General features: G+C 30.8%; 1 protein-coding gene across 2 annotated transcripts in view; it reads right to left on the reverse strand.

The window, feature by feature from the left end:
- Positions 1 to 11,904: 11,904 nt before the first annotated feature.
- LOC145271189 (protein-associating with the carboxyl-terminal domain of ezrin-like) overlaps positions 11,905 to 26,756 on the reverse strand; it is a 206,997-nt gene continuing 192,145 nt past the window's right edge. For both annotated transcript variants that reach the window (XM_080126757.1, XM_080126812.1), the window contains 3 exons: positions 17,928 to 18,040; positions 16,051 to 16,754; positions 11,905 to 11,987 (listed from right to left, as the gene is read on the reverse strand). In XM_080126757.1, the coding sequence (XP_079982883.1) occupies positions 11,919 to 11,987; positions 16,051 to 16,754; positions 17,928 to 18,040 (886 nt within the window). In that variant the 3' untranslated portion in view covers positions 11,905 to 11,918. The remainder of the gene's footprint in view (positions 11,988 to 16,050; positions 16,755 to 17,927; positions 18,041 to 26,756) is intronic.

The raw sequence follows: 26,756 nt of genomic DNA on the forward strand, positions 1-26,756 counted from the left end.
TATTTTCAGTTTGTTAAAATACGTGGGTTTGTATTACTGTACACATAGATTCGAAAAAGTTGTCAAAAAACAAATATATAACAAATAAATGTTATCAAAGGCAAGATAAGTTACTTTTCTACCAAACTGGATATATTTTTCGTGTTTTTATTCAATGTAACATGTTTATTCAGCTCGAAAAACATAGTGTTTACCGATGTATTCGAAAATTCAAGATGGCGTCTGATTCTCTCTTTAACACGGTAAGTTTGGGAAAAGGTGTTATAAATACAAAACCGGATAAAATACTGTTAAAAACTCGCTCAATATGTTACCGTGACATAGGTTGACATATATTCGGCGGGTTTTTAATAGTATGTTGTATAGTTTTTTATTTATAACACCTTATCCCAAACTTACCGTGTTAAAGAGAGAATCAGACGCCATCTTGAATTTTCGAATACATCGGTAAACACTATGTTTTTCGAGCTGAATAAACATGTTACATTGAATAAAAACACGAAAAATATTTGGTAGAAAAGTACTTATCTTGCCTTTGATAACATTTATTTGTTATATATTTGTTTTTGACAACTTTTTCGAATCTATGTGTACAGTAATACAAACCCAATTACGTTAATGAAATGAATTGTACTTATTTACTATGCCTCCCCACGGGACAGAGTTAGACACCAGGGTCGTTTTTTAACGTGGAGAAAAGGTACAAAAATAAAAATTGTCTCAGTCGTGAAGGATTTCTCCTCCACCGAAAGAGAACAAGAAATAGAATGCAGCATCTGGAGAACAGATACTACACTTTGATCTGGTTCCGAAGGCCAAGACTGTTTAAGACCACGAGTGAACGCGCGTTTTTTTTTTTTGTTTTTTTAGTTTAGTTTCATATATATATATATATAAAATAAATATTTTTAAATTTTATCTTTCTAGCTTTAAAAAAAAGTTTAAAAATTTTATCAGCCGGCATAATTTATTTTTAAATATTGAAAAATTTCAGGAAAATTAATTTTTGTTAGATTTTTAAACGTGTGTCAACAGCTTAAAAAAATCGTGTTTTAAAGAGTCGATGTTGTCTCGCATTTTCATTAGTTTTGTATGCTGTAAAAATTTTTTTTTTAATATTAGCAATTTATTTGAAGCTTCTTCTTTTGAATGGTAGAACATTTAGGATGATAATATTGAATTCAATTATAGTTACATCGTGTTAAATACAGGGGGGGGGGAGCACGTTAAAACTTACTTTGCTGAATGGAGATGGTGTAAAATCTTTTTTTTTTTTTTTTACTGCATTATAATTCTTTATCTTTCAGAAATGAAAATACTGTCACTTTTTGGTCCTTTACGATAATTTCCTCAGCAAGTTGGAACGATGCACCGTGAAGGCATTTTAATAAAAAAAGAAATATTACACTGACTTCAAGACGTTACGAATGCCTACCGGTGACTACCGGTGTCACCGGTATGGACTATCCGTGATGACGTCAGCAGATTAAATTATTTTTGCTCACCGGCCATCTTGTCTTTTAAGACGGTCTTGGTTGAAGTCACCACAGATGTGGATGTTAGCCGAGGGATGTGCAGACAGGATCTGGTCTATTTTCTCAGATACACTTTTAAAGATAGTAACTCCGCTGTTATGGGGGCGATAAAGGGCAAATATAAATGCAGTGGTGTAAGCAAGTGCAACCCAGAAGCAAATATAGGGTAAATTAGGATCTTCTCTTGAGATATCCCTACCACACAGGAAGCCATCTTTAATGTAGGCACATATTCCAAGCCCATGGCGATCTTGGGGGTCAGATTTAGCTGTTAAGTTAGGGTATCCGTTAATTATGAACTCATCTAGGGAAGTTGTCGGCCCTATTCCAGTTTCGCTTAGAAAGAATATGTCCGGTTTCATCTCCTGTAATTGGATTTCAACCTGGAAGGTTGGAACGTAGACCCCTGATGTTGGAGAAGGAGACATGGTAGTAGGGGTCTACATTGGAAGATGGGGTTCTAGGTTTATACGAGTTTTTTTTTTCTGGAGATATTTCATGTTGAGGTTTTGGGATTTGTGGAACAGGTCGGCATACTTGGTTAGAGCAGGATATAGAGGGAAAGTAAGAGAGAAAAAGAAAAATTTTTTTTTATTTGTGGCACATGAAAAGGTAAAGCCGTAACAATTATCCACTAGTATGGCATCGAGAGGCCCCACCAGAGACTACTGCATGGTCCAGAATCCATTCACCAAATGGCAATACAGCAGTCCCAGTACTTTGCGCCTGCTGATAGGACAGCCTCCTTAGTGTTCATCCAAGGTTCGTGTCCCTGACTATCAGGCGGATAACGTCAGCCCAGACAAAACGTTTACCTCCAGCACCCTTACTAGTGACATGGCATAGAGACAGAAAAATTTCCGACATCTCAGACTACTGTTCACCAAGTACTACCGACCTTTAAAGCAGCTTTTTCTTCACCCTTTGTCATATGTTTCTATACATTCTATTTATTCTGTATTCTATTCATTCTATACATTTTATTTATTCTATTTTACACATTTTATTTATTCTACTCATTTCATGCGTTTTATTTATTTGATTCATTCTATACATTTTATTTATTCAATGCATTCATACATTCTATTTATTCTATACATTCACACATTTTATTTATTCTATTCATTCTACACATTATTTATACTACTCATTCTATACATTATTTATTCTACTCGTTCTATTTATTCTATTCATTCTCTACAATGTATTCATTCTATTCATTGTACACATTTTATTTATTCCGCCCATTCTATTTATTCTATTACTTTTATTTATTTATTCCATTCTATTCATTTTGTACATTGTATTTATTACATGCATTTTATTTATTTTATACAATCTATTTATTCTATACATTTTATTTATTCTACCCATTCTATTCATTTTATTTATTACATTTATTCAATTCATTTTATTTATTCTGTTCATACTATACATTTTATTTATGTTATTCATTTTATACATTCTTTACATTTTATTCAATGAATACATTCTATACATTTTATTAATTCTATTCATTCTATACATTTTATTAATTCTATTCATTCTATACATTTTATTTATTCTATTCATTCTATACAGTTTATTTATTTTACCTATTCTATTAATTTTATTTACTCTATTAATTCTATAAAATTTATTTATTCTATTCGTCTAATACATTCTATATATTATATTCATTCCATACATTTTATTAATTCTATTCATTCTGTATATTTTGGGTATTCTATTTATTCTGTACATTTTATTTATTCTATTCATTCTATACATTTTATCTATTTTATTGATTCTATTCATTTTATTTATTCTATACATTTTACTTATTTTATACATTTTATTTATTCTATTCATTTCATGCATTTTATTTATTTGATTCATTCTATAAATTTAATTTTTTCAATACATTCTATTTATTCTATGTATTTTATTTATTCTATACATTTATACATCTTATTTATTCTATAAGATTTTATTTATTCTATACATTCTATACATTCATACATTTTAGTTATTCTATACATTTTATTTATTCTATTCATTCTACACATTATTAATACTACTCATTCTATACATTATTTATTCTACTCGTTCTATTCGTTTTATTTATTCTATTCATTCTCTACAATGTATTCATTCTATTCATTGTATACATTTTATTTATTCTGCCCATTCTATTCATTTTATTTATTCTATTACTTTTATTTATTTATTCCAGTCTATTCATTCTATACATTGTATCATTCTATACATTTTATTAATTCTATTTATTCTGTACATTTTAGGTATTCTATTCATTCCATACATTTTATTTATTCTATACATTTTATTCATTCTATTTATTTTATACATTGTATTCATTACATACATTTTATTTATTCATTCTGTACATTCTATTCATTCTATACATTCTCGGTATTCTATTCATTCTTTACATTTTATTTATTCTATACATTTTATTCATTCTATAGATTTTATTCATTCCATTCATTTTATACATTTTATTTATTCAATATATTTTATTCATTCTATACATTTTATTGATTCTATTCATTCTATACATTTGTTTCATTCTATTTATTCTGTACATTTTAATTATCCTATTCATTCTTTTTATTTTGTTTCTTCTATTCATTCTTTTTATTTTGTTTTTTCTGTTCATTCTTTTTATTCTATTCATTCTATACATTGTATTTATTCTATTCTAGAATAATTTTTTTTCATTCTATACATTTTATTTAGTCCATACATTCTATGTATTCTATACATTTTATTTATTCTATTCATTTTATTTAGTCCATACATTTTATTTATTCTCCTCATACTATTCATTTTATTTATTCTATACAATTTATTCATTCTATTTATTCAATACATTCTATTTATTCATCCCATTCTATTCATTTTACTCATTCTATTCATGCTATACATTGTTTATTCTACTCATTCTATTCACTTTATTTTATCATTCTATACATTTCATTTATTCTATTCACTCAATACATTTTATTAATTCTATACATTCTATTTATTCTGTACATTTTAGGTATTCTATTCATTTTATTTATTCCATTCATGTTATACATTTTATTAATTCTATACATTATTTATTCTACTCATTCCATTCATTATATTTATTCTATACAATTTATTCATCCTCTACATTTTATACATTCTATTTATTTTATTTATTCTAATCATTCTCTACACTTTATTTATTCTATACGTTTTTTATTCGTCAATCTATTCATTCTATAAAATTTATTTATTTTATTCATTCTATACAATTTATTTATTCTACTCATTCTATACAATTTATTTATTCTATTCATTATATACAATTTATTTATTCTTTACATTTACTTTATTCTATTCATTTCATACATTTTATTTATTCTATACATTGCATTCTATTCTAGAATAAATTCCATACATTTTATTTATTTTATTCATTTTATTGATTCTATACATTCTATATATTTTATTTATTCTATAAATTCTATACATTTTTTTTATTTTATACATTTTATGTATTCTATACATTTTATTTATTCTACCTATTCTATTTATTTCATTTATTCTATTCATTCTATACATTATTCATTCTACTCATTCCGTACAATTTATTCATTCTATTCATTTAATACATTCTATACATTTTATTTATTCTATATATTTAATTTATTCCATTTATATTATGTATTTTGTTTATTTCATACATTTTATTTATTCTATAAATTTTATTTATTCTATTCATTCTATACATTTTATTTATTCCATTTATTCTATACAATGTATTAATTGTATACATTGTATTCATTCTATACATTTTATTTATTCCACCCATTCTATATATTTTATATATTCTACCCATTCTGTTCATTTTATTTATTCTTTTCATTCTATACTTTTTATTTATTTTATTCATCCTATTCATTTTATTTATTCTATACATTTTATTCATTCTGTACATTCTATAAGATTTAATTTATTCTATACAATTCTATTCATTCTATTTATTTTATTCTATAAATTTTATTCATTCTATACTATTTATTCATTCCATACATTCTATACATTTTATTCTATACATTTTATTTATTCTATACATTCTATATGCCTCAGGGAAATGTAGTGGAATCCATTATCTAAAGAATTTAGAATTATTGTTATTCACCAAAGTGGCACAAATCTGTACCCCAATGATTGACAATGCATCCTTAAGGACAATCAAAAGGGATCACACATAGTACTTAGAAAATCAGATTCCAGGAGCACATGAAAACACTACCTGTAAAAACAACTCAGGAGATTATCGCTATTTAGAAGGAACTATACGAGAAATATCTCAACTGATACAGCCATGTCACTCACCGTCAGTCATTTGAAATAGTCCAAAGTGTGTCCCACATTAACTTTGATGAATTAAAACCATGTGATGGGCCGCTTAAAACATGAAGTGGATCATTTGACAATAATCTGATCCTGGTATGTGGCACAAACAAAATAAAAGACGAAGAAAGAAAATGAATTTTGTTTATATACTTTAAAAAATCTATAATATTATAATATATACAAATAAAAACGATAACATCCAATAATTTCATTCATGGCATCTTTTGTTTGCTGAAGTATATTTATGGCAATAGCATCGATGATTGACAAAATAATCTGAATTTGAGATGAATTTTCTAATTTTGGGATCACGACTCTCCCACATGAAATTTAACATAAAATGATCTTCTATTTATAAGTCATTCTAGCTTAAAAAGCTAGTTAATCGCTTTAAACCGTTTAAAAATTATTTTCTTTATAAAAATAAAACTTGATCAATTCACATGAGATATATATATATATATATCTCATGACATTTCCGTTCTGTGATGACTACGTACATCATCATGAAGATTTTTCTGTAATTTTTTTAATTAGGTTGAAATAAGAATCAATTTGTTTTTTTGCTGGAACATAATTTACGTTGTTTTTTAATCATACTGAAAAGTTAGTAAAATAAATTACTACCACTATGCATAGGTTCATTGGTGAGCATAACCCCTTTAAAAAAAATTTTTAAATTCTTCCATAACCCTACAAGTTCGAGCAATAACCTCTCCCTGAAAACTCCTTTAAATCTATTACCAACCCTAAGTTCGAGTAGCAAGCCCTCACCAAACAAAAAAAAATTGTAAAACCACACTTAATTGCCTAAAAAAAATAGACCCCCTACCACTTACCCCCCAAAAAGATGCACAAAATTTAGTTCCTGTAGCAACAAAAAAAAAAAAGAAAAAGTTAACTGCCCTAAGATGCTAGAATAGCCTAGATGTGTAAAACTGATCACTCACTTTAAATTCTAAAATTGTTTTTCTTCTTTTCAGGGTATTGCCACAAAATTGCCTCAAAAAATAGAATCTCAATTAATGAAACATGTTAATCTACAAATTTTATACTGAAAGTATCGACTGATATATTTTAACTTCAGTTTTGCTTTTGGTTTCATTAAATCCTGTATAAATTATTTTTTTGTGTAAAATAAATGTTTCCAAAAAATGTATAGCATAAATGAAATGTATAGAATGAATAAAATGTATAAAATCAACGAAATGTACAGAATTAATTGAATGAATAAAATGTGTGTAAGAAAATTTGGAAACATTAAAAATATAAAGAAAATGTAGAAAAGTCATTATGATATGTGTACCTGTCATGAGACGAAGATGGTATATTTAAAAAAATTATGTAATTTGATCAAGTAGTTTGATCAAGTATTTAAGAAAATCAAATTTTATGACATTATCTATGATAGAGAAAAATTTAAGTAAAAATATGTAATCTGTAAAATTTGCAAAATTTGATTTTCTTAAAAAAAAAAAACAAAAAAGAAATTGATCAATTTTTGTGATTTTTGGAATTATCATGACATGACAAGCAGGTACACTATAAAGCTTTTTCTTTATTTTGGTTTTCTTAAGTAAGTGCAAGTCGAAATATGCACCAACTTTTGTTGTTTTAAACAGGAGTTATGGTTTTATTTTTATGCATTATGTATTTGCAAATTTATTTGTTGCAGCTCTGAGACCATCCAATTGACACTACAGCTGATGTCAAATCGAACACTGGATTGACACAACACATGAATGATAATGGTCCGTGAAGTAAATGCATATCTATTTGCAAGACTTCATAAATTTACACATCGTTTCTGTCTTCATTTGCAGTTGAACTTCTTCTCTTAACATTTTCTCAATAATATTTAAATATTCACTCTTAAAATTTTTTGATTTGAATCGTTTCAATTATAACAGTCAACTAATGACTAACTCTCCTGCAGACCAGGATATCATTCATTTGACAGTGTTTGAAAAAATTTCTTCCTTGGTAAAAAGTTATGAAAGTTTTGTCAAGTATTTAGATTTGTTTTAGTGCTGAAGACATCAGTGAATGGGCTAGTACTCATCTGATTGCAAATTTGGATCTCTTTCTGGTTATAAGAGATTGATCATGTCTAAGGGAAGGATTAGCAAATTCAGTCTCAAAAGATTTTATGTCCTGTTTTGTTACTTTGGTATTGCCTTATCACTCATTTAATGATTATGCGCTTTTACTTCAACTGTAAACCATTGCAGCAGTGAAATCCATTTATTTCAAGATAGATATGTTGATACAGGCTGTTAAGTGTTATTTCTTCCTGCAACATTTGTAGAAGGTACACGGCTGTATTCGAAAATTACAAATCTGCCAAGATTCATTTTATCAAACCTTTCCATCATAGAGGAATCGGCTATCGATCACCTATGCATCGAGGAAGGTGAAAAAAATGAAGATGTAAATCTTAAAATTCACTTGTTTTAACATGAATTTGTGTTCACTCATTCTGTCGTTCGGGTTAGGATTAGTTTAAGGGAATCATCTTGTGATTTATATCAATGTGGTTTTAATAATTTCATTGGAGTGGACAATTAAGAATTCAGACAAACCTGATCCTTATTGGTGAATGGACAGAATGATTAAAGTTACTCTTGGAAATGACACGTATATAAGATCTGCTCTAATTCGGAGCATTCATTAAAACATAACATTGGGAGTTATCAGTTACTTATTCACATCAGTCCTTGGTTTCCTCCAAACAGCTTGCCGATTTGGAAAGTCTTTTTCAAATTCTTGATGATACTGTGATTGAAGCCTTAGCTTCAATTCCTAGTTCTAGCATCTGTGGAATCCTAAAAGTTATTTAGTATCTTACTGTACTTGGATTTTGAGGCAGTGACAATTGTTGCAGCTTCTTTTCATCAATCATAAATTTAAAACAGAAAAATGTGTTATAGAATGTCATGTGATGAGGATGTGGTTTGGTTTCATCCTGTTTTCAAAACAGCAATGACTAGAGATTAAGCATTTTTATCTCCTACAGAATATTTTGATTGCAGAAATTCCCCTCTGGACCAGAGTAGCGTAGGTTTGCAACAACAGAAGCCACATACAAATTTATTATGTTTAGACTATTAGTCACTATCTTATGTAACTTTAGAATGACATTTTAGACACATTTGGTTATAATAAAATCCTACATTCCATCCTAGGAGTAACATCACCATTGCAACCATCTTTAGAGGAAATAGTTCCTATTTATCCCTCTAAATCCCAGTAATCCTCTTACCACTCCCAGTAATCACTGGCAGGTATTCTGCACTTTGGACAGATATGGGGTTGCATTCTTCATAACTGGATCATAAACTCATTGACATAACATAATCTTTCTCTTTTCTGTTACAAAAAAATAATAAAGTCTTCCCCAACTAATTCCGCTCCTATGATTGTATAAACTCTGGCCATTCTTATATTCTAGAATAACGGTATTAGCATGCTAAACGAATGCTAATGTACAATTCAAATATGGCGTTGCAATGATGCCTACTTTTGCCTTATGAGTAAATTGCTTGCTCGCATTATACATTTGTTTAAGTAATTATGATTTTTTCAAACATAGTTATGTTTTTTTAGGTAATTCATTTATATATATTTTATATACTGTGCGATCTACTGGATTCTCTCACTGTATATTTTCTTCCCAACTCTCTTGATACTTACTTTTGCCTTATGAGTACATTGCTCGCTTACTTTGTACATTTATTTCAGTAATTAATTATATTTTTTTTTAACATAGTGATTTTTTTTTTGAGGTAATTCATTTTATATATACTTTATTTGAACCTGCACAATCTACTGGATTCTCTTGCATTCTTCCCAACTCTATCATTCGCTTTGGAGACAAAACAACAAACATTTATTTCCTCTCTCTCAGTTTGTATCTCGCTATATATATCTTCCCATTGTTAAAACTTTACCCTATCAGACAGAGTTACGGGTAATTTCTGAAAATGCTATATACAGAGTTACCGCTAAACTGGTATTTTTCTGACCACATGTTTTTGTGTTGTAAAGATTATAGGGTTATCCAATCACAGTACCTCATCTGACCATATCTGTGCTGTGTGCATGTAGAAACACCCGATACAACAGACGGCATCCAAAAGAAGGTGAAGATAAGGTTCTGGTGCACCACTGCAGAAAGTGCCTGTGCATGAAGGAGGACTCCACCTATTAGGTGGACTAGAACACAAAGTAGATGAAAGACAAAAAATTACTAACGCATTTAAATTTTTTTCACAATTTTGCCCAGGAGGCAAAATAGGTTCAGTAGCTCATGTCTGGTAGGGTTAAACTATTTTTATACTTAACTATGTTTATTTTCTTTTTATCACCATTATAATATAGAAATATATAACCTTTCATTAGCAATTTATTTTTTAGTTTTTTATTGAATATCTTTTCAAATAACTATGTTTATTTAAACTGATATCTTATATCTTTCATCAAACTGTTTAGATATTTACCATTTTTTTCTTCCATACCTCAATTGACAGACTTGCACATGTGTTTGAAAGTTAGGGCCTGGTTTTAGTCACAATTATTGATATTTTACACCGATTACCTACGCTACATTTTTAAGGTAAATTTCATTACATAGGGAATTGAATTCGGTGGAGTATTTTACTTTAATTTCTTTTCCGGACTAATTCTCGACATTGCGCACATATTACATTTTTTTTAAGGGGTGGGGGTGGGGGGCTTTGAGCATTAGGTCCAACTCCACAATTTTCTTTGGAATGACCACTTTTATAGGTTTTCTCTTATGCTGATTAAGAAAATCTCATTCAAATTTTGTGGAGACAAGTACTTATAAAGATATAAAGACTTGTATTATGCACTGGCGGATTTGTAGGTGGGTATACTGACATCGATTATAACAGTTAAATTTGAGGTAAATCTCCTCCTCCAAAAAAGTGGGTTGTCTACTCCAAAAAAGGTTCTTTACATGGGAATGTTGAGGGTGTCTATTCTGAAAGTAATTCTTAAGATGGGGAGTTTGGGATGTCTATTCCAAACATTGTTCTTAACATGACAATATTCAAAAAAGTGAAGTGAAAAAGTTGTAATTGTTTTGTTTTACACATTAAAAATAAAAGACAACATAAAACTGGAATTTACTTAAATAGATGGAAGAGTTGAAAAGAGGAAGACTTGAACAACAAACAGAAACAGCTAGGACTACTACCACTATTTTTGACCACTCAGTTCATATACAGTGAGAATCTCTAACCTCTAAAACTTCTGTTTTTACTTTCCATTATTATTCTAATAGACCATTTTCCATACTGATTTATGCATTCCCTTAATTGCTTTTGAATTCAAACAGTACCTGCATGTTATCGTCCCAAACCAGCACTAATCGCCAGTGAAAGCCAGATTATTTCATTTTGATCACAGCTACCAGTGTCCACAATTGTTCAGGGATGGCAGTGGCCACCACTAACAACCGTAGTTTACTTTTTTTGCGAGGGGGGCAGGTTTCCACCCATCAACGCCAGTTAATGGGTCTTCTAGTTGAGAAGACAAATAATATATGATATCCTTTAATGATAACAAATTTTGTTTACAAATAAATTTCATTGTGCAGAAGTGCTAGCATAATGAGTTTCAAAGCAATCTCTAAATGTGTGTATGAATTAAGATCATTAAATATGACCTTTTGAAGTTTTCTGTCAAGTCATTCTTTAATGTGTACTAATAGCTGAAGTACTTACATTGGATAAAACTTGAAATATTTAGAGTATCTTGCTTTTGAATGATGAAAAAAAATCCATAAAAATGTAGGAATCATGAGGTCATCTACAAAGATTGATTCAGTAGAACCAGCTGGGATTCATTTACAAAGTGGATACTACAACTAATATAATATAAACAAAAAATCATTTCAATTTGATAAGACTGGTATGATGATTAGGGATCATAAACAAGTGCAACACAGTAGAATATGAAATTCTTTTAGTTTATTTTTGTATCAAGTACATCATCCCAATTGAGGTCATCGTCATCCCAACCAGTTGTGTCCACCTAAAAAAAAAAAAAAGGAAATTAATTATATATTGAATTATATATTTGAAAAAAAAGGAAATTAATTATATATTGAAACTGAAAACAACACTATTTCATATGAAAAGGCAATTAACATGTTTAAACATAATATAGAAAATATTCATTTCAATGATTTTTATAACAAAAATGCGGTTAATGTAAAAAAAAAAAAAAAAAAATGCTTATATAGAATTACATGTAATTAAAAAAAATAAAAAATACAGAAAAGTTTTTATGGTGCACTAGTAGCGGTACCCGACATTACTATATAAAAAAGAAAAAGTTGCGTTTGACTTGCTAAATGATTTTTGTTTGAACTATTTTTACTTTGCAATAATTTATATCAGTTTGAAAAAAAAAAATCCAATGATGTCAGCCCGAATTCAAAAAAAAAGTATCAAGCAGTTACAATAAAAAAAATATTTGTGATTTGCATAAATAATGATGATGCATTTAGTAGTAATCCAATCTTTAAATCCACCCTCAGCTAAATCAACTGCCAATAAAAATCCTTTAAATATTTTTGTTTTAATTTAATTAACTGCCGATAAAACAAATATCAAGTAAATAATACAAAGTATAAAACAAAAATATCTTAAAAATCTTTTAAATACAAAAGCTTACTTAAATAAACGTTTTCAAAAACATGTTAAACATAAAAAAAAGGTCTGAATGCAAAAACTAATAGTTATGAGGCAGCCCTCTAACCCGCTACGGCAGTGGTCATAACATGATGTTGCAAATTTATGTATTTAATGTATCAAAAGAGATGAACGGTTCATACATGTTGAAATCGTTTAGAAAGAGACGATTTTATGTGACCCTTCCCCCATCAGATTCTGCGGTTGTTCTGTTCTTTTGTTCTAAATTTCACATGTCTGAGTATAAAAAATATTTTGTTCTAAATTTCACATGTCTGAGTATAAAAAATATTTTGTTCTAAATTTCACATGTCTGAGTATAAAAAATATTTTGTTCTAAATTTCACATGTCTGAGTATAAAAAATATTTTGTTCTAAATTTCACATGTGTCTGAGTATAAAAAATATTTTGTTGTAAATTTCACATGTGTCTGAGTACCATATTTTGTATCTTCTTCGAACTGAATTCTGAAAGTTTTAGCGAAACATACACACACACACTAACAGAGAACTGAGATTTATATGAGAGATATACTCATCATGGAACGAAGATGTAATATTCCAAAAATCACATAAACTGATAAAGTATGTTTTTTTAATATAGAAAATCATACTTCACAATTTTTAATGACTTTGATCTTGATAGTTTGAATTGTCCTCCTTTGAATTTTAATACATTCTACAAAACTGAGGCCACCGAGAGTAAGTACAGGCCAATGAACATGACAGCGTGACGATCAACCAGATCAACATGGTGCCTAAAGTTTGTTTAACCATGTGACCACGCTAATAACCATAAAAAATATTTTTCATTGCCCTTTGTAGTAATCTAAATGTAATTTTTTTTCTAAAGAGAAAAAACAATTCCCCATTTGGATGATTATATAATTGCACATTTGGATAATTTTAATTTAATAAATTATAACAGTAAGTGAACCAGTTTTTGAAATTTTCTTACATGTCATTGAAGAAAATCGAATATTTCATTTTATTTATTTTTTTAAACTGCAAAACAAACAATTTTTATATATATGAGAATATTTTTCAGTTCATTCTTTAATAATGAATAAAACTTTTCATTGAGTATTTTCAAATATTTTAAAGTTAGAAGCATTTTTCACGACAGGTTTTTTTCTTTTTCTTTTTTATTTAACTAAATAATCGATGAATTCAATATTTTAGCACTGGGTGTTATTTATTTCTTTGAAATATATTTAAAACTTAAAGTTTGTTTTATAACATTTCAACTGTAAATAATTTACATGAATGAAATAGGAAATTCTGTTCTCTGTTGAGACATAATGAATTTTTAAGATGAATTTGTGTTTGTTAACTAATCAGTCTTAATTAAAGTTTTGATATGAACTAAAAATAAAGAGTACATTAAATTTAAACATATTTTCTTGTGTTTTATCATATAAATAAATGGGTACTTCACAAGAATGATGAACCCTCACTTCTCATATCTCAGATTTTTTTTTACTTGTGCATGTATTTATTTTTTGGAATTTTTTTTTTCATTTTTGGGAGTAAATTTGATTCATATTTTGATTTTGTGCTTGTTTTTATTTTAATTTTTTTTATTATTTTCTCCACTAAAGATTTTTATTTTTTTGTTAAATTATGTTTTCATACTCAAATAATGCACCCCCTTTAGCTGCAAATAGTACCTGCAAAAAAGTTTTTGTGATTAAATAAACCAAAGAAAACCTTTTGTGCATGCACTTACAGGGAGCAATCATTAAATAAAAACACCATTTATGCAGGGTCCATGTTCCTGCGAAGTAGAAGTAAATGTTGTACGTGCCCTGCTGAAATAACATTATTTAGAAAGCCATTTTAACAGGGGGATGAGCTTTCTAACTATTCCAATCTTTCACCTAACAATTTAATGAAAAAAAAAAAGATACCATAAAAATTTAATTTAACTTGGAAATATTATCTAAAATATAGCACGGTGCATACACTGCACAAACAATGATAATAAGAAAAACTATTGTAGATGACATCGACTGGCGCCACATCAACTAGTTGTGAAGGGACAGGAAGGATGGAAAGACCGAGATGAGAGAGTACTAACCAGATCTCTACTGGAAGTGTGCAGTTCAAATCTGGTACCTTGCGGGGGGGGGGGGGGAGTTTGTCATCCAAACCCTAGGAAACACCAATGGCTAATGCCAACGAGAAATTAATGGTAAATGGCTGTTGTGATAATCTGCACGAGTGGTCAAGAGGTGGAGAATATTGGAAATCTGAAGAGACTTGTTGTCGCGCGGTCTCCAGCGGATACCACAGGTGACTGCCAGTGAGCGATCACTGATGATGGCCTGTGAGACAACTACTAGTGAGTGAAATAATAATAATAATAAAAATGTCCCCTCCCAAATTTACCACCACCCTGATTTAATATCATAGATGTTTACTATATTTTCTTAGTTTTTAACCAATGTTCACATTATAGTATGATTGTCTTTTAGTAATTATGTGAACTTCATTTCCATATTCATGTATTCTGCACTGATATGAAAATGAAGACTATAGCAGAGTATAGGATTCCTAACCATGTAACTGATGAAAATACGCTACACATTTTGAAAAAAATGAACATAGAAGAACAGAAAACCAAAACTTAAAATGTAATTTCTGTATTAAAAGTAATAGTTATTTAAATATTTCAACATATATCTTGTGGGGAAAATCCAGCTCCCCAGTAAGGGGCACTCTGGATAGGAACAAAAATTAAAATTGCCTCAGTCATGAAGGATTTCTCCTCCACCGACCAAGGATAGAAAAGGTGAATTGTAGCATCAGAACAGATACTACTACACTGTGATTTTGTCCTGAAGGCCAAGTTTGTGTTTTGTTTCTTGAATTGTTTGTTCCGAAATTCATAATTCAATTTTATCAGTATTAAGTTGTATATTGCTTTAAAATTACGTAATTTTACATAGATAATATTTATATTTTATATTGAATAAAGCTCAGTTTCATTATTAATCGAATTGGGTTCCTTTCTTTTCTTTTTTAACGGGTTTTAATGCTCTTTTTAAAAATGCCGTCGTACAGTATTGACAGTAACAGTTCGACAAATCTTACCTATATTGCCTGCAGGCATTTTTCAGTTAACAGGCCTTCTATATCTCCATGGCTGTGACAAAACATGGTGACTCCCAGCTCTTTCTTGAGACTCATCATAAAATTTGATTTTCTTAGTTACAGAACTACTTGATCAATTTAATATAATTTCCATAACAAATACGTAAATCATAAACTGAATTCTAAATAAGTAAAATTAAAAACGATTTCTGAAGCAAATATCCTTTGAATAGATTTTGCAATATATTTTGAAAAAAAAAAAAAAATGGAATAAAATATATATTTATTAAAAACTTGATTCTTACCTCAGCAGCATCTTCTGATACTGCAAAAGAGAGTTTGTCTTTTGTTGAAGATGTATTGTCTGCTTCAGGCAGAATATCTAAATCTTTTCTGGGATCAACAGGAAGTGACAAGACTTCATCTTTTGGTGTTGGTAATATCACAGGCTGCATGTCAACAAAATAGTCGATTTCATCTTTTTTCTTTGTAACCTTAATGTGCATTATATCATATTCTTCACCCAGCGATTTTTGAGAAATATTTTTTAAAAAGCTTGATGCATAAGAAGCATCTTTTTTAATGGTGGTATCAGTTTGTCCTGAGGTCAGCAATGGGTTTGGGCCATTTATTTCCCAATAATTATTCTTATCTTGATGTGACTTGCCATAAGATTCTTCTTCTTTGTTAATTATGATTGGATTAGAATAGATTTTGTTCACTGCATTTATACAATCAACTTCTTCTGTCAAATCCATTTCTATACATTTAGCAGTAGAATTAATGACAGAAGACATTTGTTGGAATTCTGCTGCCGACTTTATTTCCTTAATTTTCAAATAATCTTTATCATTCCAACTGGAACTGTCCCAGTCTGGCCAATCCTGTTCATGTAAAAACTCTTTCAGTTCAGGATTTATTTCTGGACAAATTTTCTCTTCCATATAGACAGTATCTTCCGAAATAATTCTTGACTGAGACTTGCAAGGACTTGCATTCGTTATCACCGCTGTTAAAAAGAAGAACATATTTTTTTTAAATCTCATAATTTTTAAGTACTTTTTGCTCTTTTAAATATAATTGGAGATAAAGATAAGCTCTGAAACATTTATTCACAGAAATCTTAGATGAAACATTAATATTGTCAATTTATTCTTACTTTGTCCACAAGTTATTTTGTAAACATGGACTGAATTTTATGCTAGACAAAATATCTACTTTGGAAATTTTGATACTAATTTTTATTTCAAAGATGTAAGAAAATAAATATAAAACAAATGGAGTTTTTAGAATTTGTGTTGCTTGGCTCAGTGATTCCAGAAACCTCATATGACATTAGCAGCAGGATAGTAAAAGCACATGGCCGTCTAAAACAAAAGACATGGAGCAGGAAGAACATACGTGTCTTTGTGAAGTTAAGATTTTTGATGATGATAGTTTATGCAATTAAAGCATGTCTATGATAGTAGTGCATAAAAAAAAAGCTTGATGCCTTTGAATTGAAATGTTTTATTCTTGTCAGATGAAGAAAGTAAGATACTGGAAAGAGACTTAATATTAACAGACCCATCAACAATGTTATTTGACAAAAAGAGATCAGCATGATTTGAACAGGTTTCCCAGGTAATAGACTCCGACTATTTAAAGAAAGATTTCATTAAAAAAAAAATCAATTATACAACCATCAAAGAGATGGGTTAACCAGATGAGAGTTGGGATTGGCATACTGCTCCTGACAGCTGAAGGACTAACTGTGTGATAAATAGCAAAATTTTGTTTTCAAGCATGTAGTGAAGCTCTCTTAAATATGGAAGTCAGTCAGGATTTTGTTTTAGAAACATCATAAAATGTTATTTTGGATGATTCCTATTCTGTTATCTTGAGTAAATATTGGAAAAATATTTAAGTTGCTTTGAAAACAGTGAAACAGCAAGAACTTCTTTAGAAATTTTAAACATATCAACCTTCAAATTAAAATCAAGTACATTTTTCTCTAATCTTTTTATTCTTATTAGGTTTTGCATAAAAAAATATATTGAATTTAAACTGATAATGTATAGTATCCGAGTAAACACTAATCTGCAAAATACCTCAATATATTTGTAAAAAATCTTAATATTCATTTTTCTATACAATATAAAGATCAGTTCCTGCTAGTCTTTAAGAAAATGAAAATACCTACTTTTATCTTGGACCAATTTTCTTATGTCTTCACTATCCTTTGGAGGATAAGAATTGTCTTGTGTGGCCATAAGTTTGTCTGTGCATTTCTTTTCCATCTTTAAACTTAACATCCTTAAAATAGTAACAAAAAATCCAAATAAGATTATTCAATTCAGTTTAGAAAAAAACAGAAAAGAAAAGACAAACTTCAATCTAGATTTATATTTTTACTAGCGTTACGTGGCGCGAACATGATGGAAAAATAAAAGAAAGGAAAATGAAGAAGCGAAAGAAAAAAATGGCATAAATAACCCTGTTTAAATGTTAAAACATTTTTAAACATTGGAAAAAAACAAAAGAAAAGAAAAGACTGTTACGTGGGCATGAACGTGAAACCTGAAGCTAACGATGTGGCCTTGTTAACCACTGCTCCATGATGAAGTCAGTGAACTAACATTGTTTTTTTTTTTCTATTCAAACCAATTCAAGAAAGAACGCGATATGCGCATGCATGGTTGTTTAAATCATTATGAAGGAATGGTTTTTTTGTTGTTTTTTTTTTGCTACGGAACGTTGCAAATATCAATTTCTATAGGAAATAATTGACAGTTTTTTCTAATTCTCACATATTATTTGACCGAGACATTGTTCTTTCAGATGGTACCAGTTTCGACCCAGTCCGATACCGCTGAGAAAAGTTTTGAGGAGACATACAAATGAACTCATACACATTTTGACCTTTATATATAGACTAGCGGGAGGGTACCCGGCGTTGCCCGAGTGTTTGTAGGTGTGTGTATGGGGGGGGGAATTAATAACCCTGCTTAAATATTATAAAAAAGACGATGTAAAAAAAAACAAAAAAACCCCAAAACCAAAACGGAAAAAAAATGGCATAAATAAACCTGTGTATGGGGGGGGGGGACTAAAGAATAAGCGAAGTAATAAAAAAAAAAAAACGTTGCTTGGGTGTTTAAAGGTGTAAAAGAAAAAAAAAATAGTTTTGGCCGGGAAGAGGGATTGAACCCAGAAACCTTGACACGGAGGTGGAAACCAAAGCCAACTACTTAACCGTCTTGACCACGAGTGAGAGTAATTGAATAGTGTGTTAAGTTAAGGCTTATAAAGCTAGTAAAAGAGGTTTGATTGACAGAAAGACGCTAAATGAGGTCATCGCGGGATCGTTATTTTTAGTTTTCACTTCCCCCCAGATGATGGTGGGAAGGGGGGAAAGCAGCGCAAAAGCCAACGTTTTAATTTAATTTCACTGTATTTATACTAAAATGCAAGACAAACAGGGGACAAAGCGAAATAGCGCGAATCTCATAAAAGTCGACGAAAATAAATCTAGAGACGATCTGCATTCCCAAATCCTAGATATTATTATATAGGACCTATATAAACAGTTTTAAGCGATAGTAACGACCCCGGGAGCGTGTGCGAAAAAAGCCTTTGCGAGACATACACGAAATGGTCACACATATTTTGCCTTTTATATATATACTAGCGGGGGGTACCCGGCGATGCCCGGGTGTCTTGAGGTAAATCAAAACTCCGTGGGGGTTAAATAATAAAATAGATGTTTTGGTAGGTAAGTATGAGAATCGAACCCGTACCCTTGAGTTGGAAATTAATGTTTGAAAAAAAAAAAAAACCTGCTACGTTAACCATTGACCCACGGCGACAGCAGACAATGTTAAGCAGGTTATTTAACTATAAAAAGAGGCGTGCGCAATAAAGGTTAACTCTGCTGCTTCCATTTGACCTAATTAAGAAGGTCAAATAAAAGTCACACAGCGTTTGGGTTTGTTTATCCAAATTTAACTGTTTCTTTCCCCAACAGATGTTGGGGAGGGGTGTCTGATCCAAGCTGATTGCTTCTGGACGTTTTTCCCAGTGCAATGCCGGTAAGACGTCGTTTGAGTTTAGTTTCACATATTTATACTAAAAAGCCCAATCAACACGCGAGAAGCCAAAATAGCAATAATTTTGTAAAAATCGACGTAAATAAATCTATACGCTACGCGCTTTTCTAATTCCTAGATATTATTATATAGGACCTATATACACAGTTTTAAGCGATAGTAACAACCCCGGGAGCGCGTGTAAAAAAAGCCTTTTAAAGACATACACGAAATGATCACACACATTTTGCCTTTTATATATATAGATAGACTAGCGGGGGTACCCGGCATTGCCTGGGTGTTTCTAGGTGTGTGTGGTGTTAAATAAAAAAGAACCCGGGTTAGGATCGAACCCGAAGCCCTGAATCAAAACATTGAAAAAAAAAAAACATAAAAAAAACTAACGTAAGGAAAACGAATGATGAAAACAGAAAAACGAACATAAAATAAATAAGCCTGTTTCGATATTAAAATTTAAAAAATCGGTGGGTACCCGGATGTTTTTGGGTGTGTGGTCAGGGGTGGATAAGCGAAGTAAAAAAAACAAAAAAACAGAAAAACGAACGTTACGTGAAAAATGGCTTAAATAACACTGGTTCAATATTTAAATTTAAAAAAAATAAAAGACATCTTCCAACACGATTCGAACCCAAAACGTTTAGATAATGAACTAACGCGCTAATTGACTGACCTAACGCGACGTGCATGAAATTTGTTCAGTTTTTCAACTATTTAAAGTAAATCAGGTCATGACGTCATCTGGTGCATGCATAGAACCGGCCGCCGTCACGAGAAGACCGTTTTTATTGACCCCCCTTCCCTGTCGAAAATTGTCGATTTCGGAGTGAAAAAATGAATGTTTTTGGCCAATTTTTTTAAATATTTTTCGAGCAAAGGATGGAGCTTCGCTATGATACCGAGTTTGTGAATTTTCATTGTGTCTGTCGAAAGTTTTTAGCAGACAAACAGATTTTCGCTTTTATATATATAGACTAGCGGGGGAGTACCCAGCGGTGCCTGAGTGTTTGGAGGGGTGTGTGGTTGTTAATGAAAACCTAAGAATAAGCAAAGTGAAAAAAGAAAGAGAAAAACGAACGTTAAAACTTAAGTGGGGGGTACCCAAAAACTAACGTAAGGCAAACGAACGATGTTAAATGTAAAAATCGAAAAAACAAAAACAAAAAAGAAAACAGAAAAACGAACGTTAAAACTAAAAAAAAAAAAAAAAAAAATAAGCCTGTTTCAATATTAAAATTTAAAAAATCGGTGGGTACCCAGGTGCTTTGGGGTGTGTGTGGTCAGTCGGGGGTGGGGGTGTTAATGAAAACCTAAGAATAAGCAAAGTAAAAAAAACAGAAAAACGAACGTTACGTGAAAAATGGCTTAAATAACCCTGCTTCAATATTTAAATTTAAAAAATCGAAAAAAAAAAAAAAAGACATCTCACACCACGATTCGAACCCAAAACGCTTAGATAGTGACCCAACGCTCTAACCAACTGAGCTAACACGACGTACATGAAATTTAGTCAGTTCTTCAACTATTTAAACTAAATCAGGTCATGACGTCATCTGACGCATGCGTAGAACCGATCTCGTCATGAGAGGACGGTTTTTGTTGACCCTGTAGAAAATTGTTGATTTCAGGGTGAAAAAAATGAACATTTTGGGCCAATTTTTCAATATTTTTCGGGCGAAGGATGGAGCTTCAATATGATACCAAGTTTGTCAATTTTTGTTCTGTCTGTCAAAAGTTTTTAGCGGACACACAAACACACATATATACATACATTTTCGCTTTTATATATATACTAGCAGGGCTACCCGGCGTTGCTCGGGACCGTATAAACAATGAAAAAACAAAAGCAGATATTGAACATATGTTTTATTCTTAGGGGAGAGGAATCTTTCATCTCAAGTTTTAGCGTTACAAACAAACATTTGTCTTTTATATATATAGATAATGACAGGTTTTTTGGGGGCCCCCCCTCGAAGATAACTGATCAGCTGACCAACTTCTAGTGGTCCGTTTGACGTGAAATTTCGATATTTGTCATCCGGGTGATGGGGCTTCAATATGATACCTAATTTGTCAAGTTTGGTTCCGTCTTTCAAAAGTTTTAGCGTTACAAGCAAACATACATACATACACACAGACGTTTGGGATTTATATATATAGATATATAGACTAGCGGAGGTACCCGGCGATGCCCGGGTGTTTTGAGGTAAATAAAAACTACGGGGGGGGGGGGGGGGGGTAAATAATAAAAAAAAAAAGTTTTGGTAGGTGAGTATGAGGATCGAACCCGAACCCGAACCCTTAAGGCAAAGTTGGAAATTAAAGTGTGAAAAAGAAAACCGTGCGACGTTAACGATTGGGCCACCGCGACATACAACGGAGACACGTTTGAATTTATTTATTTAACTATTAAACACAGGCGTCCGCAGTAAAAGTTAACTCTGCTGCTTCCATTTGACCTAATTAAGAAAGTCAAATAGAAGTCACACAGTTAACTTTTACTGTTTGTTTGTTTACCCAAATTTGACTGTTTTTTCCCCAACAGATGTTGGGGGGTGGGAAACCTGTCCAGATTGAGTAGTAATTGTCTGATATACAACATTGATCAAAGCTCATTGCTTCTGGACGTTTCCCGGCGCGATGCCGAGAAGCTTGTTAACTTTGAATTAGTTTCGCTTTTTATACGAAAAAGCCCAATCCACATGTGAGAAGCCAAAATAGCAATAATTTTGAAAAATCGACGTAAATAAATTTATACGCTACACACGTTCTCAAATCCTAGATATTATCTACGGCCTATATAAACACTTGTAAGTGATTATTATCCCCCCCCCCCGAGCGTGTGCGAGAAAAACCTTTGCGAGACATACACGAAATGGTCACACACATTTTGCCTTTTATATATATAGACTAGCGGGGGTACCCAGCGTTGCCCGGGTGTTTAGAGGTGTGTGTGTTTGGGCAGGGTGTTAATCAGCTGGGCAAACTTAAGTCCTTGTACCAGAAAAAATATCCAGTAAATAAAACGTTTAGTAAATCGTTATTTTTTTGCATTTCCATACACCAAACATGGATATAAATATCACTAAAACATCCGTTGGGTCATAAGCTTCATTTCGGTACTTTACTTGCCTGGGTGGATTGCCTGTAGGCTGAGATAAACCACATCACACAAAGACAGACAGACATTAGGAAAATTTATAATAAGATGTATATGAAAAATTTTTTCCTTTCCTAGGACGGGTAATGTACAACACATATTTAAAATAATTTTAGCTACCCTTAGACGGGTAATGTAAATACATATATGAAACACTTTAATATACTCTCGACAAGTATCATACATGAACTAACTTCTCTTTCCCCCAACGCCACCATACTTGTATGAAAAATGAAGTTATTTTTAGAAGATGGATCATTAGAATTTCAAAATTAATACATAAATACATTGTACATTGTCTTGGTTAGTGATTAGACAACCTGTGCTTCACAATAAAATTCGTCATTACTGTGTTTATTCTCCCATCACAACCACCACCAACACTATAATTTTAAGTGAAATGATGTCATTTCTGGAAGATAACTTATCGGGTTTTTCAAATTAATACATAAATACATTGACACGGTTAGATATTAGGAAGTGACGGCCAATGTAGACAGTGTTGCCATACAGACTTAGGATCATGCATGTTTCGCATGCTCTGAGCAGCAGTGTGGTATTTTCCAGTGACCAGTGAGAGTGCTGAGTCGCATCTATGGTCCTGTAAGCCGGGATCGATGAACACGGCCAGGGGTATATCACAAGTATGGTCCTGTGAACCAGGATAGCAACGGATGCGGCCCAGAGGATCTGTAGGGTTATAATTTTGATATCGTAAACTGCTTCGGCTATTTCACGGACCAATTCCATATACCATCCTCTTAAAAATATATATGTAAAAAGTAATTTTTAGACTGTAAACTGCTTCAGCCATTTCTGGCACTGACTTCATATACCCCGCTCTTTAAACTATATATGAAATAAAGTAATTAATAATGCTTGGGAGATTGATTTGTGAGAACAAAACAGTCACTACTTCCCCCACCGCCTTCTAAATACAGAAGGTTTGATCAATTTCCGTGATTTTTCAAATACAACAAATATCATCAAAAACTATTTGATACTTGAATGGAATTTTTAGAATACGAACAATAAGGACGAGTTTTAGTATGTCACACGTAAAATTATTTTTTGTTTTTTCATACAGGTACTATACTGTACAAGTACTTAATTTCTTGGGTAAAAGACTGTGCTAATACCTTAATTTAAAAATGAAACTACTCCGTTATTTTACATACTTTTCTTTTATGCTAACTTTTCCATGCATCAAAGGCAAGTGTTTGTTTTTTCATCTGAGTGCTATAGTGAAGAAGCCCCTTAATACTCATTTAAAAGTCATACTACTCGAATATATAATGCTATTTTCGGTTATAATAACTAGGATAGGATATTCTTTGTTTTTTCACATGAGTACTATACCTTATTTTTTGGGTAGGATACTGTACAAGTAGCTTATTTCTAATATAAAGATAAAACTACTCAATTATTTTACATAATTTTCTGTTGTGCTAACTTTTTCATAAGGTGCAGGTAAGAGTTTGTTTTTACATGAGGTTGCTTTAGTGAAGAAGCACCTTATTTCTTATATAAATGTCATACTATTCTAATATATTACATGATTTTCGGTTTTGATCACATTTATGTCACAGGTAATATTTTCTTTGTTTTTTATATAGGTTCTATACTGTACAAGTTATTTCTTGGGTAGGATACTGTACAAGTACATTATTTCTGATTTAAAGATGAAACTACTCAATACTTTTATGTAATATTCTATTTTGCTAAATTTTCTGTATGAATGTAAGAATTTGTTTTTTCATCTGGGTGCTATAGTGAAGAAGCACTTTATTTCTCCTTTGAAAGTCCTACTACTTGAATATAAATCGTTATTTTCACTGTAATAACTTTTATGTATGTCAAAGATAAGATTTTCTTTGTTTTTTTTTATATAAGTACTATACTGCACAATTACCTTTTTTCTTGTGTAGACTTTCTTGTATACATAAATACATTAAAACAGTAAGTGATCATTGTATGTGATTTTTGGAATACAAACATACAAACATGTACACATGCTTAAAATACATAATGATCGGTTAATTATCTTAAGATTGAATCCAATACATACAAATATATAAATATATACAAATACATAACATTCATAATGATCAATTAATTAGGAAGATCCACAAACAATTAAAAAAAAATACGAGACATTACTTTTGGAATCATGTACCTACGTAACAAACAATAAAAAAAATAGTAGGCATTACTTATGGAATGCCTCTCATGTAGTTGATAACCTCTATCTAGGAATCTTTTCAAACAATAAAAAATAGGAGGCATTACTTATATAGTTGATAATGTCATTTGGATTATGAAAAATATGCAGTCACCGTAACTTGATCTATTTACCTTATTTTTGGAATCAACTGTTTTTCCATATGATTTTTGGAATATAACACTTATTGTCAGTGTCGTACATCATAAAGATTTGTATGCATTTGTTTTTTATAGGAGAAGGTAATGTTTGGGAGGAAACTCTGCTATTTAATACGATTACTTGGTCATTTGGCTAAGATCAAAGTGTAGTATCTATCTCAGTATTCCAGTGCCTTTACCCTCCCTCCCCCTAAAAAGAGTTTTAGCAATTACTGCCATGAGGACATGGACAAAAATATGAACTCAGCATTACTTGATCTAGTTACGTAATTTTTGGAATGTGACAAATAGATCTATTTATCTGATCTGGAATCAGTTTTTCCATGTGACTTTTGGAATATGATATCTAATGCAAGTGTTGAACATCATAAAGATTTTTTTATGCATTTTTCTTAATAGAAGATAATTGTTTGAGAGGAAAATACGGCTACTGGGTCTTCTGGCTAAGATCAAAGTGTTGTATCTATTCTTTGCTTTTAAGCAATCTCATTTTTTCTCTCCCCCTCCCCCAACAGAGTTAGGATATCATATTTGTACTAATACAGAGAAAATGGCCAGTCAAGTTTTAGAGAAATTACATCATTTCCAGGAAGTTTTCAATTCATTTTAAAAAAACATTGTTTTCTTTTTAAAACATAGCAATTGTTTTGTGTTCTTATCGATAAATATTTTCTTTCATAATTATTTTTCTACCTTATCGTTTTTTGTGATTCTTGGATATATTACTATTTGAAACGTGACAATCATGTAGGTATCATTTTTTACTTGAAAGTTAGTATTTCTCTCATTTATGTAAGTTTACATATTTAAAAGTAATTTGATGTTCAAAATCCAAGGCATAACATTTTCAAAATTATGAACCACCTACCATAAATATGAGTGTCAAATGCCCTCTTACCTTACCCCCCCCCCCCAAAAAAAAAAACTCCCTTAATCCTACCTTTAACCCTGGATATGAGTGGCAAGCCTAAAACCTTCTTTAGCCCTGACAATCCTTGGTAATAATAGGCATAAAAAAAAAGGAAAAAATCTTTCCTTAACGAAAAGTGCACATGATTTATCTCCCATAAAAAATAAATTGGTCAACTGTCCAAAAAGGTCTTGAAATGGTGAATTATTTTACATTAAACTTATGTAAAACAAACTCCCACTCTAAATTCTAAAATTGTTTTTGTTTTGTTTCTATCAAGTTTTCAGGATGTTCACACTTTCCCTTAGCCCTACCATTAACAAACTCCCCACCCTCCCATAATTGCACGAAGGCCCTCTTAAGATCGCACATAATTGTCTTTAGAAAAAAAAAAATGCAAAGATTTATTTTCCATAGAAAAAAAAAAAAAAAATGGTTAACTACTCTAATATGCTGAAATGGCTCAAAATGAGG

The sequence above is a fragment of the Euprymna scolopes genome, chromosome 1 (assembly GCF_053919585.1).
Source record: "Euprymna scolopes isolate OS-2025 chromosome 1, ASM5391958v1, whole genome shotgun sequence".
Classification (NCBI taxonomy): Eukaryota; Metazoa; Mollusca; class Cephalopoda; order Sepiida; family Sepiolidae; genus Euprymna; species Euprymna scolopes.